Source organism: Scleropages formosus, chromosome 4 (assembly GCF_900964775.1).
Source record: "Scleropages formosus chromosome 4, fSclFor1.1, whole genome shotgun sequence".
In the NCBI taxonomy this organism is placed as follows: Eukaryota; Metazoa; Chordata; class Actinopteri; order Osteoglossiformes; family Osteoglossidae; genus Scleropages; species Scleropages formosus.
The window spans coordinates 20,741,481-20,758,862 of record NC_041809.1 but is presented as its reverse complement, the minus strand read 5'-3'; the positions used below and the strand labels follow the sequence as shown (position 1 = coordinate 20,758,862).

The following is a 17,382-nucleotide window of genomic DNA, read 5'->3' as shown; positions in this document are numbered from 1 at the left end:
TGAATCTATTCAAAATTTGGATTAACACACAATGTCTTCAAGAGAGGAGGTCGGAATACCTCTGTAATAAACCTGGACAAAACCATATTAAATCATAATTTAGCATTGTTACTGCATATAGTCAGTATGCAAATAGTTATAAACCAAAAAAATTAAGTATCATTATTTGCTTACTCAGAATTATCAGATGTTGAGCTAACCATATGTTAACAGAAATCTGAATTCTCTGAACCACAGGTTCGAAGCTTCTCCATGTTCACCTATTTTTGGTTGAGTAAATAATAATGGCAGCAAAAGTGATGTTACTATTAGAACATGGTGAAGACTAGCGGAGGTTTAATTACTTGTCCCAACAGGCTAAATTAAATAATTGAAAGAGGATTTACTGTGTTTTTCGTTGTCAATTACCCGCCTTACTGATGAAGCCCGCCAGGGGGGTTCGTATTCGTGCTTTGATTGGATATTGGATTCTAAGCGTGAACACCACTTGCCGGCTGCGGCGTCTCGTCTCCATGGTTACCGCTTCCTCCGCTCTCCGCTCCCTGGATTTTGATCGCTGTAGCAAACATGTCGGAGCAGCAGGGCGAACACGCGTTTGCGGATCTGGACAAATATTACACCGTTTTTGCTGGATCCTCTCCAGAGGACGTGGCCTACGCCAAAGTATTCTGGAATTCTTTCAACTTACATCCGCCACTCGAGTCTCGCTTGGTTTCGGCCGACATGAGACAAAGACTTCAAGTAGCGGGGAGCACGCGGGACTGTAAGGAAAGCACCGATCAGCATGTTTGTTCTCTCGATAGTCATTGATAAAAATTTCATACACGTTTGTCATTTTAGTGTAACAATGTATATAGAAACTTACAAAATCAATACAAACAATAGTCAGTGCAGATGCTTGCAATTATGTCACAGGACTGACTTTCATTGTTTCTTTCAGCTCGTGGATGTCCAACCTCTGACAGGAGTGAGTAGTATTATATACGAAGGTGTGGAGGTTCCAGGGTACGAGGGTTTGAGGGTGCTGTGCTTTCAGGGAGCAGGTACCTCAGTCCTGACGCCGGGATTTGTGTTGCAGGAGATGAGAAGCTGCAGGAAGTGTACATCAAGCAGAGGCTGGAAGAAAAGCAGCGATATTTGGAGATGGTAAGATTCATCCACACCATAAATGATCTGAGCTGTACGGTTCAAACTTTAGCTGCATGTGATTTATCAGTCTGCAATATCAAGCAGAGAACCGCTTAAGCACACAAACTTTCCAAGTGCACTGTACATTTGCTGATGCAGGATGGTTATTCTAGGTCATCTTCTCCCTATAAACCACTGATTTCCCATAATCCCTGCTGTGGGGAAGTGGACAGTGATGGAATTTCCATCTCTCTCAAACTTGTGCCAGTGCAATATTCTCTTCCTCTGTTGCTTGATGGATGTTGACAGACTGTTGTGTGTTGGCTGCGTTGCACAACATACAACCCCTTCCCCCTCTCCCAATTTCCTGACTGTGACAAAAACCAATAGCTGCAGTGCAGAAGTGTTATTTTGTACAGGTGTATTCTAGCTGGGGGGCGTGGTGGCGCAGTGGGTTGGACCGGGTCCTGCTCTCTGGTGGGTCTGGGATTCGAGTCCCGCTTGGGGTGCCTTGCGGTGGACTGGCGTCCTGTCCTGGGTGTGTCCCCTCCCCCTCCGGCCTTACACCCTGTGTTACCGGGTGGGCTCTGTGACCCCGTATGGGGCAAGCGGTTCTGAAAATGTGTGTGTGTGTGTGTGTTCTAGCTTCATTTCAGTACTGACCAGTGTCTTTAGGAGTGAAGACAAAGCTTTTAGCAGATGAACTTGACATTTCCTCTCCAACAGGACAAAACCAGTTGGGAAATGTGCATGAAACTCATACATCAGTGAGTGATAGACAGGTTACATTTATGCATTTAGCTGACAATTTTTTCCCTAAAGCACATTCCAGTGTTCAGGTACTTACAATTATTCACCCATTTATACAGCCAGGTAATTTTACTAGAGCAATTTCAGAGTAAGTACCTTGCTCAAGGGTAGTACAGCCAAAGGTGGGAATCAAACCTGCAACATTTGAGTCCAAAGGTAGTAGAACAAACCCCTACACTACTGGCTCCTGGCTAATGCTGGGACTCCTCTGAAGCTGGAAATGTAGGCATGGTTAAAGCAACTTTGTGAAAAAATCTGCCAAATAAGTCAATGTAACTATAAATGTACAGTACAGGATTCTTCTGAAATGTAGATTGTCACCATTTTCGTGTCAGTTTGAGAGTGTACAGTGCTTCAGAAATGTTTTCTCCATCCTAATGGACTTTCGCTGGCCTTAGACGATTAACACTACAAACGCACCGTGGCTTTATGGGAGATAGTTGCACCGTTCCACCATGTGCCATTACAAGTTGTTGGCTGAAGATGACAGAACATCATCAGTTTTTAGAGTGCGGATCTGGCAGGCGGCTGGTGCACGGGGTTCAGAGGGGCTGCGCTGTGCGCTGCATTAAGGAAATGAATCTCCCAGCAGAGTCTCTGCAGGACTTTGGGCTTCCAACATTAAACGTGACGGGCCGGCCAGCCTTGCCGCAGCACCCTGTATCTTAAATCACACAGGGGCTCTTCACTATAATGGGGAAGCTTGCATGTACATTTATAAATGCGAGGCCTCAGCCCTTTTTAGGAAGGCAATCATGTGGACAGCTTTCCCCGGTGAAATTGCGAAGATCGGGCTGAGCAGAGTGGTGAACTGTTAGCCCTTTATGTTTTAAGTTAATGGAAAATACGAAAAACTAAAAACTGAACCTCGCAATGTAAGTATCATTGATTTTCAGTTGAACATTTTAATATTTGCGCTATGAGAACAGTATGAATACCTTTACATTTACATTTATTAATGTAGCAGATGCTTTTCTCCAGGACAATGAACATCTCAGAGAACAATACAAAGAGTCATCAACAGAAAGAGAGATCTGGATGCAGACACGTGATTCTTGAGTACAACCCGTTTCATTGCGTTTTATCATATGAACCAGTGTGCATTACATGAGGGTTTTCAATTATTAAACACATTGTTATTAAATATTATTACACATAACAAACACCTACATGTTTATGAAGCACTTACAAGATCAGGGGAAAATTGAGTCCGAAAAAGCTGAGTTTTAGCATCCTTCTTAAATGTAGAGAGGGATTCAGCAGTTGCTAAGTACCATGCTCAATGGGTCCTTCCCGAGACTTGAGCTGGAAACCCACAGGTTACCAGACATTGTCTTTAGCCAATATACTCACAGCTGCCTCCCTCCAATTGTTTTGGGTTGTTTTTCTTTCCCTTTGCCTAAAATGAAACCGTTTCGACGGATAGCACACATCCTGCGTGTCCCAGCTTGGCTTCCTGTTCTCAGGAGCGGTTCTGTGCCACCATCCCACAAGCATGGAGCACCCGTTGGCCCTTCCTTCCTTCTCCAGTCCCCCTTCCAGGGAATTCAACTCACGTTTCATGCCAGCAGTGGCTGCTTTCACAAAAGTGACAGCATGGGAAGAATGTGGCTGATTCGGGTCATCGCTACAAACTCGCTTGGAACTGTGAAATTCACACCGTCTTTTCCTGTCAAATATACCTTAGTGCAGTTCACTCATCTCAAATGTTCTTCAAATTAACATACATATGTATATATAAACGTATTTATATTAACGTTGTGTGATTGTGGGTGGCGTCATGGCTGATTTGTGAATACTGTTAAAATTTCCTGATTGAAATGGTTAACAAATGCCCAACCTTCATCTGGCAAAGACCAACAGCAATGTATGGTCACACTCATTTCAAAAAGCAACAATAACAAATTGTTACAGAAGAGTCATTATTTTGGTATATATATATATGCATATATAGTAAAGATGCTGGACTTTGAGTATTAGAAGTATGTATTTCGGTTGATATACACAAAGAATAAACCTGATGGCACCCTTCAGGGAATGTCACTGCTGTCACATGTTCATGTAGTTGCTTGGCTGTTTCCTTTGTCTCATATAGAGGTCAGTTTTAACTTTTTATAGTATCTAGGGCAACTGTTCAGGAGTAAAGCTCCACAAGACATTTAAACTAGCAACGTTTCCCTTGTTCTTACAGGTCCATTATTTCATTGTCCATCCATCCATCCATCCCATCCATCCATCCATCCATCCATTTTTTTGACTGCTTGTCCTTCTAGGGTTGCGGCAGCAATAGGGAGAGCAGAGAAGTCCAGACGTGTCTGATTATTTGATACCTATCTCAAAATTTTGTCCAAATCAACACATTTTACTCACCAGGTTTAGAGTATGTACCATATGCGCACGTACTGAAGCAGGTCCTCCCTTGAGGGTTGAATTTACTTGTATTTACATGTAATTTATATTACATTTATTCATTTAGCAGACGCTTTTCTCCAAAGTGATGCACAGCTCAGAGGAAAAAAAAAGTGCATTTCACTAACAGACAGAGAGAGAGATGCAGACCTGTGATTTTTGAAGATAGTCAATTAGACCAATACTATTGTTTAACTGGAATATTGGATTAGAAGAGAGTACATTTTTTTTTAAAAAGAAGGTAATATGCAAGTTTACGGAGTAGATAGCAAATTAGGAGAGAAGTGAGTCTGAAAGAGATGTGTCTTGAGACTTTTCTTGGATGTTTAGAGTGATTCAGCAGCTGCGAGTGAGAGAGGAAACCTCATTCCACCACACTGGAGTCAACTAAGAATATTCAAGCTTTTTGACTGTTTACTATAAGAGAGTATGGCATTAAATTTTTAAGCCCTACCCTACCTCCCATGAAGTTTAGTGGAATGGTTCATGCTCTTTATATTGGTGCCAATGTGAATTTGACATAGTGCTGATTCCTCTATCACCCTGCAGGAAGCAGTTAAAGTGCCCTAGAGCAGCAAGGCTGGCATCCCTGCGCTGGCTCAGTCCCAGTCACTGCGCACGCTCCTCTGATTAATGTGCCTGCAGCGGTTCCCCACCACCGCCCCCAGCAGCCACCTTCACTAATCCGATTATCAGGGGGTGTATACTCAGGGATCAATTCATTGGAGAGGATTTATGATAATTAGAGGAACATTGATTTATCTCTTTGAAGCGCAGGTTACTGCCAGCCAGGGAAACAGCTCATCTTTCTATTGGAGTGATGTGACAGTCGGTGCAATAGTCTAAATGCTTCTCGTAGTCATCTCCGGTCTTACTTTTGAATAAGCCAATATACTAATTGCGAGACAAAAATCTCAGCTAATCATTGATCATATTGATCTTAATTCCCACAGAGCTTTGTTTTCTTGGAAGAACTGTCACTCGTTGCGAGACAAGATGCTGTGTCATGATTGGTACTATTTATTTTCCCTTCTTTTCTGCAGCTTTGTGATTTTTTTTCCAAGTGGGAAGATAAGGAAATTACATTTTTACTCATTATTGCCTTTTATGATTCTCATATTTAAAGTCCAGGAAATAATTGTGACAGTGGAACACTTTGTGGAACAGTTTATGAAACATGTAGCATACATGGGACCATTAAACTCACCATACTGCATTTGTATGTTCTGTATCTGTAACTTAAAGTGTGCAGTCATTCACTATCTGCAACATTTGAGTGATATTTCTTTGCAAGATGTGACAAAGTTAAATTCCCTTAGGGAATATGGGTTCATTAATTGATTAATGGAAGCTTTGAGCAGCTTTTTTAGAGCTTGGTGCTCTTGGCAGGTTCATGCCATTCATTCCTCTTTTTTCTCCATGGAGAGCAATCAACCTAGAAGCCCACAAAGTGTTGGTCTCCAGAGTGAAGATCAGTCAGATTGAAGTCCCCTTAATGAATGTACACTTCTCCAAAGCATTCTTAGTCACACTGGTTGATGACTTCCCTACTTTTTCACATTTTCTATAGTAAATCCTTCTATGAAACTCCACATGTGAAGCTTGATGGTGAGAATTTTCCATTCTTCAAAACATATTCAGTTAAGCCAGTCTTAAAATTATGTATTGAACTGTTACGCATTTGTCATGATGGTAGAGAGATTTGTATTTCACTTTTTTAAAACGAAACAGTAAAATAATGATCTGACGTTAGCCTACCTGAGGTTGGACATTTCAAAAAAGCATGTCTAATACTTTTAAGTCTCATGATGTTAACAGTTACAGGCATGGTATGTGGTTTTAAAAGATTAAGTTAGCCCCTGGGATGACCCCTGCCAGACAAATTTCCGCTTAGCATATTCGTAATGGATTAATCAAACAACATTAAACATGGACTGGCGTGTTCCTTCGGCCCTCCGCTGGTTGGGTGCTAAATCAGATTTTACGAGCCTGCTTTCCTGATGGCTGCAGTTTCGCCTACAAGATGGGCTGTCGTTTTGGCTGCTCTAGCATGCATGCGGCCTCTTGCCACTCATGGGGACCCAAACACCCACCACGCTTCCAGTAGTGACTCAGAGATTTTTATTATACACCCCGACCCATTACTCCCATCCCTTTCCCCAGTTGGACCACAGGATAGGAGTGTCACCTGATCCATCGCTCCCTGCACAGTGTCACTATGTTCCACTGTAACATTTGTTCACATCTATTTCAGGCAAAAAAGAGAGATGACACTCTGGCTCTTCTGAAGAAACAAAGGGAGGAGCGGATAAAGGTAAAAACCCAGAGGGGATACAGTTCGTATGTGCACCAAGCTTCAGAGCTGACGGCTGGCAAGAAATCCCCCCCCAACTAACATCCTCATTGCAAAATGATAATGGAAAAAATAAGCTTAGCTTCCCCACCCCTTGGCTTCCGAGGGTTTTATTTAACTCCCCTCCATTAGGGCACTCTCTCTTTAGCTCTCAGCACTTTTTCCTCTGGGTCTCAGCGCTTTCTGGGACCGTTCACCGAGGTGGGAGGAGTAGGTGTGGGGGATGGGCAGTTCCGGGGCCTGCGCACTGAAGAATAATGTACTTTTTGTGTCGTCGGGGACTCGTGCCCCCCAGGACATATCTGTGGAGGCGGGGGTGGCCTGCAGGGGTCTTATACGTGGAGGAAAGATTTTTTTTACACAGTTAGGAATTGGCTCTCAACCATCCAAACCTCAAGATTGCTCAGGGAACATGAGAATTTACTTTTCTTTGTTTTTCTCATTCCCTCCTCCATCATATCTACTGGTGTTTGTGTTCCAGTGTAGTTAGTGATTTTCCTCAGCTTCCTCCTGAGCTCCAACACATGAACAATATTCGCTGTAGTTGAAGCTGATCTTTTAATTTGTTAGCAGTAGGTTCTTCAGCATACAACAGGGGTGCTTGAGAGTGTGATCATCCTGGAAGCAGTGTGTACATACTGCTTGTTTGACGGTTTAGAACCCAGTTAAAGTAGCCTATGAATACCAGCAGAGTATGTTTCAACGTAAACCTCAAGGTCATAAACTGCTTTCTTTCCACCATTTGTCATTTCTTTTGTTTGTCTTTTACCACAGAAGGAGATGATATCTTTACCATACAAGCCAAACCAATGTGAGAAAAAAGAGAGGTATGACCACTTTTTGCTTTTTTTCCCTATGTAAAAACCCCATACTTTTTCACACTGGATTTCATATTCAGTCTTTTATAGCAGAACTCCTCAGAATCTAAGAATGTTGTATTTTATATTAATGCAGAGCTGTCTTGTCAATATTACGCACATGTTGTTTGAGACACAATTGTGTTTTATTTAATGATTTTTGGTGTCATGAAATAAGTGAAATAAGAAAGCAATAGCAAAGGAGTAAATATTGATTGTGTCAACAAAGAGGCTGTAACCCAGTCCTAGTCTGTGATTTATAGTTACAGATTGTGTGGGCCTCACTGTTTTGCTGATACTGCTGGCATTAATCACCAGAAATTGAGGAAATTGACACAAAGAATGCTTCCCTTTACTTCCTGGCAAAGAATGCTACAATTTTGTGATGGTGTGTAGGTTACTGCGGTTTGAAACAGCATATGAAATACAGGCAAGCTAAAGCATTTTAAAAGATTCTGAGGTGGTGTGTATGTGTGTGGGTTTTGGGGTTGGAACCCTACATGAATTTCCATTAACAGTTATTCTAGAGCTTCACTCGCCCGAAGTGTTTCCATACAGAAAGGATGCGGCAGACCTCATCATCACATCATGGGAAAGAGGTTCATTGTAATTGCTATTATTTCAAAAGTACTCACAAGTTATACCTTTCAGATTTTTTTTTTCAATTTTATTTTTATCACATGCTTATCAAAACCAGACTGGTTCATCTATGGAAAGTTTCACGACTCATTGTTTCTCTGTTTTTGTTCCGTAAACAAGGCTGCTGTCTGTCCCTGCGCCCCTGCATCTTAAGGAGCACCACGGCACGGTTAATGAACTTTGAATAGATCGGGCTGCTTGGCAGCGCCGGGTTGTGTTGTGCTCCCCGGTCAATAGGAGAGATTCTCTAATGAAGAGGCCGTCCCAGCTCTAACTCCCCCCAGAGAGCGCAATAAACGGCCTGTTGGCGGAGCCGAGGCTAGCCGCTTTAAAGCTCATTGATTTTCTGCCCTGTTGTATTAAATAGTGCCTGTGTCGATTACAGTATGGGACGGCTAATTCAGTTTCATTACGGGCTTCTTTTCATCAGTCATCTAGTGTCGTTGAGAATTATTTAATGCTCTCTTTGTGTTTGCCTCCAAGGCAGGCGAGAGAAAAATAAAGCACAAATCACATCTGCAATTTAACTGCTGACTGACATGATATTAATGCATATGCATCTGCCATTGATGTGGTGTTTTGGACAGATGTCAGCGGGCCCAAGTAAATTGTTTTCCTTTGACACTGGAATGAGCTTGGGACATCAAGATACCTTTGCAATTATGGCCAGCACACCAATACATTTACATACATACATTTATTAATTTAGCTGATGCTTTTCCCCAAAGTGACTTACAATGATAAGGTTAAATTATCGCAGTTACAAGCTTACAATTAATGTTACCAGCTGTCCCAACAAAAATACACATAACTCTTTCAGCCAAGCTGAGAGTGTGGCACATAAGCGAGATAGTTTTAATTCCCCACCAGGCAAAATGCACATATTTTGAAGGGCTGATACTCTTTCTTATGTTGTGACAGACCTACTTTCAGAAGTCTTCCTGAAGAGGCCCACCGGGACATCAAGGATGTTCAGGATCTTAAGTAGTGGTTCTGCTCTCTGGGAAGAATTGATCTTCAGAACAACAAGCGGACTTAAATGTCACTGCTTTTTCTGCTAAGTGCTCTTGAACTGATGTTGACTCTTGGCGACCACACAGATTGCATCCAGAATCTCCATCTTCCACTTGTGTCCTTAAGGTTGAGACTGCTTTTTATGGATACACTCAGAATAAATAAATTATTTGGAAATTTACAGCTTGTGTTCCTCTTCTGCTAAGCATCAAATAAGCAGAATTAAGGTAAGGTATTCATCTGTTCTAAAAGAGCACACATTTTATAAGAAGGGCACAGTTTATGTGATTGTATAAATACTCCAGTGATTGTTGGAGTTTTACACTTGGACATCTGACATTTGTCACCTTAAGCTATGTGGCAAACGGCGTGTTGATAAAATTCTAAATTCTGGAAACCTGACTTAAAAATCACACATGAAATACTGCAATGTCCCTCTCGATATTCGGGAAAAAGAAAATGATGGCGAGCACACTCGAGTTTAGCAGGACAGTTAATTGGTACAGCAAGAATGTGTAGTTGTCTTCATCACCTTGTATGTATAATTGTTTAGCAGTGCTGGTTGGAAGTGTGTGAACCCCTTGTATTCCTTAATATTACCATTAAATAATTGTTTAATGAGAACCAGTCTTTCTCATCTGACTGAATAGATGTATAATGACCAATTCCATATGTTGGTTTAGAGGAAATCGTGTGTAGTAGAAAAACAGAAGTAGCGCAGGTGCAAAAACAAGTGAAACCCAAGTTGCATTGGTTACACTAGGTGAGTAGAATCAGGACTGTAAATCATAATCATTTATAAATTTATTAAGTTTAAGAGTTAAGATTTACATTTTATAAGTTACTTTAATATTTTCTGAAGGAAATGTGACCATCCCTAATTAGGGTTCACATACTTTGAAGCAGCACTGTGTATATGCAATACACACGACACGTATCTCTGTCCCATTAAACTCGAGTGCGCTCCGTTCTCGCACCCTTTCCCTAGAGCTCGGAAAGCCTTCTTGGGTTTCACGCTTTTTCATAATCCTTCATTTAACAGTAGACTATGTTTTCGACGTTCTCGTGTGTCCAGTTAGACATTCAATACAGAGACGACGCACCGCCGACCAGTGAGTTTATAAGCGCATGATGATGATGATATTGCGAAGTTCATGAAAACAGGAAAAGTTCGGAATAGTACTATGGTATGACCGGGAAAGAGCGTCTGTTTAAGCCAGGGAACCCCCAACGTGAATATCTGCGGTGCTGCTTTAGAAAGGATCTCCTGAGTGAGAGTGTCCTCGATCGATCGATCGAAGAAGAAGCTCGCGCTCAGGGAGGATCGCCATAAAGCCCCTCCGCCGGTGCCTGGCGGTCACACACACAGCTCGTGCCCCACTGGACGTGATGTGGACTTCTGAGGGGAGACTCGCCTCGTTGCTCTAGTGCGTGAGGAGCACATGAAGACATGGATGTGCTGAAGGTGCTCGGAGCTCTTCTCGCTCTCTGCCACTGCTCGGCATCCGCCGCGTCCAAACTCTTCAGCGGTAAGTAGGGGGTCCGAGTCCACCACGGTCGCGAATTTTGCCTCAGACGTTTCGTTTGACTCTAAATTTCGACGCGTTTTTCTAGGGCAGCGTCCCCGGGTCTTCATTTTTTGTTCTCAACATTTTTTGTTGACGCGTTTTCAGTGTAACAGTTTGAAAAAGAACCGTTTTTTCCGTGGGTTCCCTCTGGAAATCGGTGGTGTAATGTGGCGGACCGGGTCCCGTGGCATGATCATCATGTTCAAATCTAATGTGTGTAATACTTGTGTTGTGTATAACTCCACAGAATATTGTTTTTACTGTTTTTGTTATTTCTCTGTAACTCAGCTGAGTACTGTCGCAACTGAATGAATGTTTTTGCATCCCCAACATTTATGCAAAACTCCAGAGTGAGTAATAATTTCTCATTAGCATTCGGTGTTCGCCTATTATCTTAATTGTATCCTTAGTTTCAGACTCTCATATTATTACACTTTCACTAGTCTACATGTTAATTTTCCTCTCTGAGCTACTTTTCTGTTGTTCAGCCTGTTACTTTCGTACGTTTCTTCCCCACTGCTTGTTAAATGAGTGTTTTTTTTTTTTTTAACCACATTCTGCACACCGCGTGAAGCTGACTTTTACGAGCCCAGAGGTACGTTGTGCCGCAATGTGAGTGAAGAATGAGTCTCGCGCGTCTGCCGCGCGCTTGGCACGTGGGGGGGGCGGCGATGATGCATCTCGAGATGCTGCGGGTCTGTGCGCCTTTTTTGCGAGGAAACCGATGGCTCAATGTGATCTCATCGGCCATTGAACAAAGGGTCATCTTGCATGTCTCCGCAGCTCTTCATCACTAAGTCAGCATGCGTTCCTGCGAAGTGTGCTTTTTTCACAATACCAGTCAAAATTTTGGGTGCATATATTACAGATTTTTTGTTCCTGTTGGCATTTTTTTATTTATTTTTAATTTTGAGCAGGAAATCAGAGCGCATGTCATTCCATCTCTTCCACAGCAGTTGCAAAAGGTGCAGGACATTCTTGTCGCTGGTTCATCCCATACAAGTATTGTCCAGGTTGCCTGAGTGTGCTCAAAGTTTTGATTGGCACTATGCATTGAATGTGTGCAAGAGGTGCAGATTCGATGTAAATATATTCAGTTATTGCAGCGCGTGTTTCCTCAACATGTGTCCATGTACGACGATGCTGAAGGGGCAGGCCGCTTTATGAGAAGAGCGCCGCTTTAGAGATGCTGAAAATCTCTCAAGAATGTTCACGCCCTTTCTGCACCTGCTCAGTGTCCATGCATGAACTAGGCGGCTGCTCCTGTGTCTCGTTGAGACGATATGGGTGGGCGATGACCTCTGCGACAACATTCAGAGCTTGAGGCCTCCTGCTGCTGTCATACCCTCATGCCCTCCCTCTCGCCCAACACCCGTGCCCAGGTCAGAGGATTTGCCGGCGCGGCACAGAGAAACCCTGCTACAAGATTGCGTACTTCCAGGATAGCCGGCGCAAGATGAACTTCGAGGAGGCCAGTCGGGCGTGCCGCAGCGATGGCGGGGAGCTGCTCAGCATCGAGTCCGAAAATGAACAGCGGCTAATTGAGACCTTCATCCAGGAGCTGCGGGCCGCTGACGGTGACTTCTGGATTGGACTCCATAGGGAGCCAGGCTACCAGGAGACCAGCAGCAACTGCCATGCACTGTACCACTGGCTGGACGGCAGCCAGGCCACCTTCAGGTCCAAAAATGGGGGAGGGGCATTGCACTTAACACTTACATAGCATCTGCGGGAGAGTTAAAAGCACGTAATAGCATGTGATTCATACAGGCACACTGCTCTTTGAAGCAGATCCAAATGGCTCATTCCACTCACCACGTAAAATTACACACACCTGTGAAGCACCATATTCATGGTTTATACAGCTGGATCTGCCTGTCAAGTTATTGATCTTGGTCTCATGAGTCTCAGTTGGGTGGCATTCCTCAGGGTCCATAGCGCTAAAAGGCTGATTGGTTTTGCCTTCAGTACATCTCTTTCATTTGATAACATTTCAGCTCAGTGCTGTGTGGTATCATCATTTTTAACTAACAGCAGAGAAGCACTGAATCATAGCAACACAGAGAACCTGCAAATATCTACACATACATAAATTAAGGGCAAAAGGTCAACATATTTCATAGGTGTGATTACAGAGCACTATATAATAAGTTCCATAAGGAAGGTGTCCAGACATTCCAGAACTCCTTTGAATTGTCATGCAGATCAAATGTTAATTTACAGAGGGAACTTCAGGTGTGGACCATTACAGGAAAATACATTTCCTTGCCAAGTATGTGAGAGTAAGTAGCCTATGTTCTGGAAATTCCGGAAAAAAAAAAAAGAATGTGGGTTGTGACTCACGCAGAAAACAAGAGGGTGACAAAACTGACTTTGTTACACGTTTTTATGGGATATGTCAGACGTGGCTTGAGGAGTGACCGACTGACATCCAGGATGCTGTTCTTTTCTTGTTTGTAGGCTTTGGTTGTATTATTCTTGGAAACTGTTGGGCTAAAACTTGGCCACTTGCAGCTGGTAAGTAAAACATGTTTGCGCTTTAGGAACTGGCATGGAGATGAGCCTTCCTGCGGATACGAGGTGTGTGTGGTCATGTACCACCAGCCCTCGGCACCCCCGGGCCATGGAGGGCTCTACATGTTCCAGTGGAACGATGACAACTGTGACACCAAGAACAACTTCATTTGCAAGTACACCCGAGGTTAGCCGCCTTTTATGCTGCTGCTGCTTTTGTCCAGCAGGGGGTGAAGTATTTCAGGAGTTTGACTTATGTTCGAACACACAGATTTTAGGAAGTATCGTGGATGCTTTGTGAAATCTGCAAAATGTGTGTATAACTGCTTTAGGAAACATCCAGAAAGGCATTTTAAAATAAACATGATGAACGTGGCAAAAGAAAGAGTAACTTAAAGTGATTTCTTCTCTCAGATAAGCGGACTCTCCCTACAACAACTGAGAACTTCACCAACACAGGTAAACATGCCCAATGACTGTCGTGCTGGAAACACAAAACCAACATTATTATATCATAAATATATAATCTTTGAGTCCTGATCCCTTCATTCTCAAGGCTGCCTCGACTAAATGGATCAAAGATCTTTCACAGTAGAGAGGAGTGAAATGCCACTTAATTGCCTTCCATTTGTTCTGATACATTGTGTCTGTTTTTATTCCCGTAAATCTTATAGAATTGTTTGTGGCTGTGAGGACACCTAGTGGCCGCGGATATGTTTACACTTGGCTTTTATTATAGGGCATTACGTAAGCCCCTTTACTGGTGTAAGGAAAGTATTTAATCTCTATTTACTCTACTAAATTGAGTTAAGCATGCACTTTATTTTCTGTGCTGTGAAACCTTCATTGATCTAAGGCAGATATGTTACAGAGGATGGAGCAGAAGATAATTCAATTACTGAATTACATAAAATGGCTTGCCAGGATATTTATATGGTATATTCAACCACACGAGTACGTATATGCCTTGTCAGATGTGAAAATAGTTTTTTCCTTATTGATTCTTTTTTCCAGATACTCCAACCATTTCTCTGAGTCCAAAATATCCTTCAGTTACAAGTAATGACAAAGAAGTAAAAGTGCGTGTCCCAGACCCAACAGGTAACAAGCACTGGGCTTGATTGACATTTACATTTATATTTATTTATTTAACAGATGCTTTTCTCTAAAGCGACTTCATATGAACTCTATGTCGTGTTATCTTTTTTCAAATAAGTTGCTGATTTCTTTCTACGAATAACTGTGTCTGTAAAGTAAAGAAACAATTGCCATCGGATATCTCAAAATTCATTCAAATGGATGCTGCTGTTCTTCATTGTCTTCTGGCACTCCATGGAGGAATTCTCTCTAAAGGTTATTAGGGTGTCATGCAATACTCGTTGTATAATTTATAGGGGCATCTGTTTTACTGAGCAGTGCTTAAAAATTATGGGCGGGACATATAGCGGTGTAGTATGTTGCTTCCCTTTGCCTCACCCTCCCGCTGGTCCATCTCTTTCAGACAATGCTCTGAATATTGCCTACATAGTCCTACCCACCATCCCTCTGCTGCTGCTGCTGCTAGTGGCAACGGGGGTCTTCTGCTTCAAACTGCTCACCAGAAGGTAAGTGTTCACTCAGGTGTTGTGTTACGAGAGGTTCTGGGGCGGTATGTGCAATGTGGGGTGTTAACCACGACTTTCTTTGTATGCAGGAAGAAGGAGCAGACTGAAACCTGCCCCAAGGAGCCGGGATACTGGGTGTCAGCGGAGCGCTGCAACAGTCCGAGCCCGGATGTGTACAACGTCATCCGCAAGCAGCACGACGCAGACCTGGCCGGCACACGCCCCGACATCAAGAACACCTCTTTCCTGGGCTCCTCACCAGACACTCCACCTGGAGACTACGACAACCTGACGGGCAGGGACACTGAGAGTGGCTTTGTGACGCTGGCCAGCACAGAGAGTGGTTTCGTCACCAACGACATCTATGAGACGTGTCACAGCCGGGGCCGCTACTGCCGTGAGACGGGGTGGGTGGACAATGAGATCTATGGCTACTGAGTCACAGTAGGTGCCCCCAAGACCCTCCCTGTCCTTCTCACTGCTAGCTGGTGACCTGCTCTTCTAGCCAGAGCCCTCCTCCCCTTCATGTGTTAGCACTGTGACTGCAATGTCTGGTCCGCCCCCCTCTGCCCAGCCACCACAGGGAGGACCCGGTGGCTATCGTCTCTCACAGGTTTCCTGTGTGAAGGCTGGCAGGCTGGGGTTCTGGAGAAGCTCACAGGAAACTGTCATGATGGCTCGCTGTTGAGTTTAATACCTCCCCGAATAATACTGTTCTCATTGGTCTTCCACCAAGACACATCCCCCTCTCGATCCCTCACGATCTCTATATTGCTGGCCAGTCTCCGCACATCATTCTGACTCCAACTGCTGCCAGAGTCATTCTGCCATTGGATTTTTTTTTGGGTGAGACACACAGAGGAGTGTTGGAAAGGGAACAGGGCTTCTTCGTAGTTTGCTTCGCTGCTGTTGCTGAAGTGCAACTCCACTTCAGAGTGATCCTGTATTCCCATCGACTTGACTGCTCTTACTCCAGTGGGAAATCAAAAGCAGGAGTCATACAGAATTGGGCCTCGAGTGAATGAAACACAGTGCCACTGTGGATTCAGTCAGTTTACATGGAACAGTGTTAGGATTGCTTCTCTTGGGTTTGCATGGACTTGTAATGCGGAGTCTTTTTTTTTTTTAACAAGGGATACACTAGTTAAACGTGTAAGGTAAAGTGTAATAGCTAAAGTCTTGTCCCAGCAACACTTTCCTGTAGAAAAACTATGCCTGACTGATCCTGATACTGACTGCTGCACTTTTCACTGATACTGGAATGTGTTTGCCACTAGACCTTAATAAAGCTCAAAAAATATGATCCTGTCGATTGTTGAGAAAAAAGCATGGAATCCTTCTGAGGTGAGATTATAATGTCAATCTTAACTTGCATGGTTTGTCACTGTGTGTAATGTTGATCTGCCAGCACTGAAGAGGCCCCGCTCCCCCCCCAATGTCCAGATGTTAAACACATTTACAAATGATGCAAAAATATGACAAACATATGTATTCGCTGTGTAGGTGTGTTTTGTATCGTGTTACGGTTGAGTTTTCAGTTCCTGGGGTTTTTTGTAAAGGCAAGCATTTTTCAAGGCCTCCGTATCACTTTTAAATGCGGATTTGCGGATGTCAGGGGCACCCGCAATTCTTCTGGGAAGCCTCCGTGTCTTTTTGGCAAAAGTTTGCTCACCAAACCTTGTGACAGACCCTGAGTGCTTAATTCCGGTGAGAGCCGCAAGGGAACAGCTGTGTGTTGGAGGAGGATGTCAGGGGCTGTGGAAGCACATCTGGAGCACACATGCAGGAAATATAGCCTTGATGGAGGGGGCCTTTCAAGGCAGACCCCCCCCCCCCCACCCCCATGCACAGTGCTTCCTCTCAGGCTGTCACTGTGACACTTTGTGAACATGTGCACATACAGAATAAAAATGTCAAGAGGACTGGGGGGATTGTGAATGAGAGTGTGTGTGTGTGATTCAGTCTCTGTGTAGCTAATAATGTAACAGTAAAAGGAAAATGATTCTGTTATATTTGCAGAATTTCTGCGCTGCATTCGCGAGCGCTCTTTGTGAACAGCGAGCCCATTGTTAGTGCCTTGTCTCCCGCTGGTCGCTGTCCAGACCGACAGCAGGTGGCGCTGTTTCACCGCTCTGGTAACAGACAAAGAGCCGAGAGGCCCCGTCTCTGTGTTTACAGAACATACGTCTTTGAGCAGATTAGATCGCAGCATCGGGCAAGCTGCCACAACATTAGTACAATAAGAAGCTTTACTAAATTACACATTGTAAATGAAAATATAATAGCCTCGTTCACTGACTGAAAATCCAAAATGAATACACGGGTATGACTATACAATTATATAATTTATTTTTTTAAAGTGTGAGCTGCTAATACATTACACTGTAGTCATAAAACGTAGCAAGTAGTTTGTGACAAACCTGATATAAGTGTCAGTACTGCAATCTGCAGTGTGCGTGTGCGTGCGTGCGTGCAAAACAGAAGTT

General features: G+C 43.5%; 2 protein-coding genes across 4 annotated transcripts; both read left to right on the top strand.

Annotated features, from left to right (window-relative positions):
* Nucleotides 1-543: 543 nt before the first annotated feature.
* Nucleotides 544-9,387, top strand: hoatz (HOATZ cilia and flagella associated protein). 2 transcript variants are annotated; one of them, XM_018755162.1, is made up of 6 exons: nucleotides 544-763; nucleotides 941-967; nucleotides 1,079-1,146; nucleotides 6,602-6,661; nucleotides 7,475-7,527; nucleotides 9,118-9,387. In XM_018755162.1, exons 1-6 carry the CDS (start codon nucleotides 568-570, stop codon nucleotides 9,182-9,184), a joined length of 471 nt encoding a protein of 156 aa, XP_018610678.1. In that variant the 5' UTR covers nucleotides 544-567; the 3' UTR covers nucleotides 9,185-9,387. The 2 variants fall into 2 exon arrangements, with proteins under 2 accessions (XP_018610678.1, XP_018610679.1); XM_018755163.1 differs by lacking the exons at nucleotides 6,602-6,661; nucleotides 7,475-7,527; nucleotides 9,118-9,387 and adding an exon at nucleotides 3,405-3,768.
* Nucleotides 9,388-10,232: 845 nt separating this feature from the next.
* Nucleotides 10,233-16,727, top strand: layna (layilin a). Of its 2 annotated transcripts, XM_018755143.2 has the most exons (8): nucleotides 10,233-10,739; nucleotides 11,353-11,373; nucleotides 12,161-12,458; nucleotides 13,322-13,479; nucleotides 13,707-13,751; nucleotides 14,307-14,393; nucleotides 14,794-14,896; nucleotides 14,986-16,727. In XM_018755143.2, the coding sequence occupies exons 1-8, from the start codon at nucleotides 10,661-10,663 to the stop codon at nucleotides 15,332-15,334; spliced, it is 1,140 nt and encodes a 379-aa protein (XP_018610659.1). In that variant the 5' UTR covers nucleotides 10,233-10,660; the 3' UTR covers nucleotides 15,335-16,727. The 2 variants fall into 2 exon arrangements, with proteins under 2 accessions (XP_018610659.1, XP_018610660.1); XM_018755144.2 differs by lacking the exon at nucleotides 11,353-11,373.
* The last annotated feature ends 655 nt before the right edge of the window (nucleotides 16,728-17,382 follow it).

Excerpts from the sequence above, each read along its gene's own strand:
- hoatz (XM_018755162.1), top strand. The coding sequence starts at position 568 with ATGTCGGAGCAGCAGGGCGAACACGCGTTTGCGGATCTGGACAAATAT. Across the intron at positions 968-1,078 it reads ATGTCCAACCTCTGACAGGA|GAGATGAGAAGCTGCAGGAA; the intron begins GTGAGTAGTATT and ends TTTGTGTTGCAG. Across the intron at positions 7,528-9,117 it reads CAATGTGAGAAAAAAGAGAG|ACCTACTTTCAGAAGTCTTC; the intron begins GTATGACCACTT and ends ATGTTGTGACAG.
- layna (XM_018755143.2), top strand. The coding sequence starts at position 10,661 with ATGGATGTGCTGAAGGTGCTCGGAGCTCTTCTCGCTCTCTGCCACTGC. Across the intron at positions 10,740-11,352 it reads CGCGTCCAAACTCTTCAGCG|CTGACTTTTACGAGCCCAGA; the intron begins GTAAGTAGGGGG and ends CACCGCGTGAAG. Across the intron at positions 14,394-14,793 it reads GCGTGTCCCAGACCCAACAG|ACAATGCTCTGAATATTGCC; the intron begins GTAACAAGCACT and ends CATCTCTTTCAG.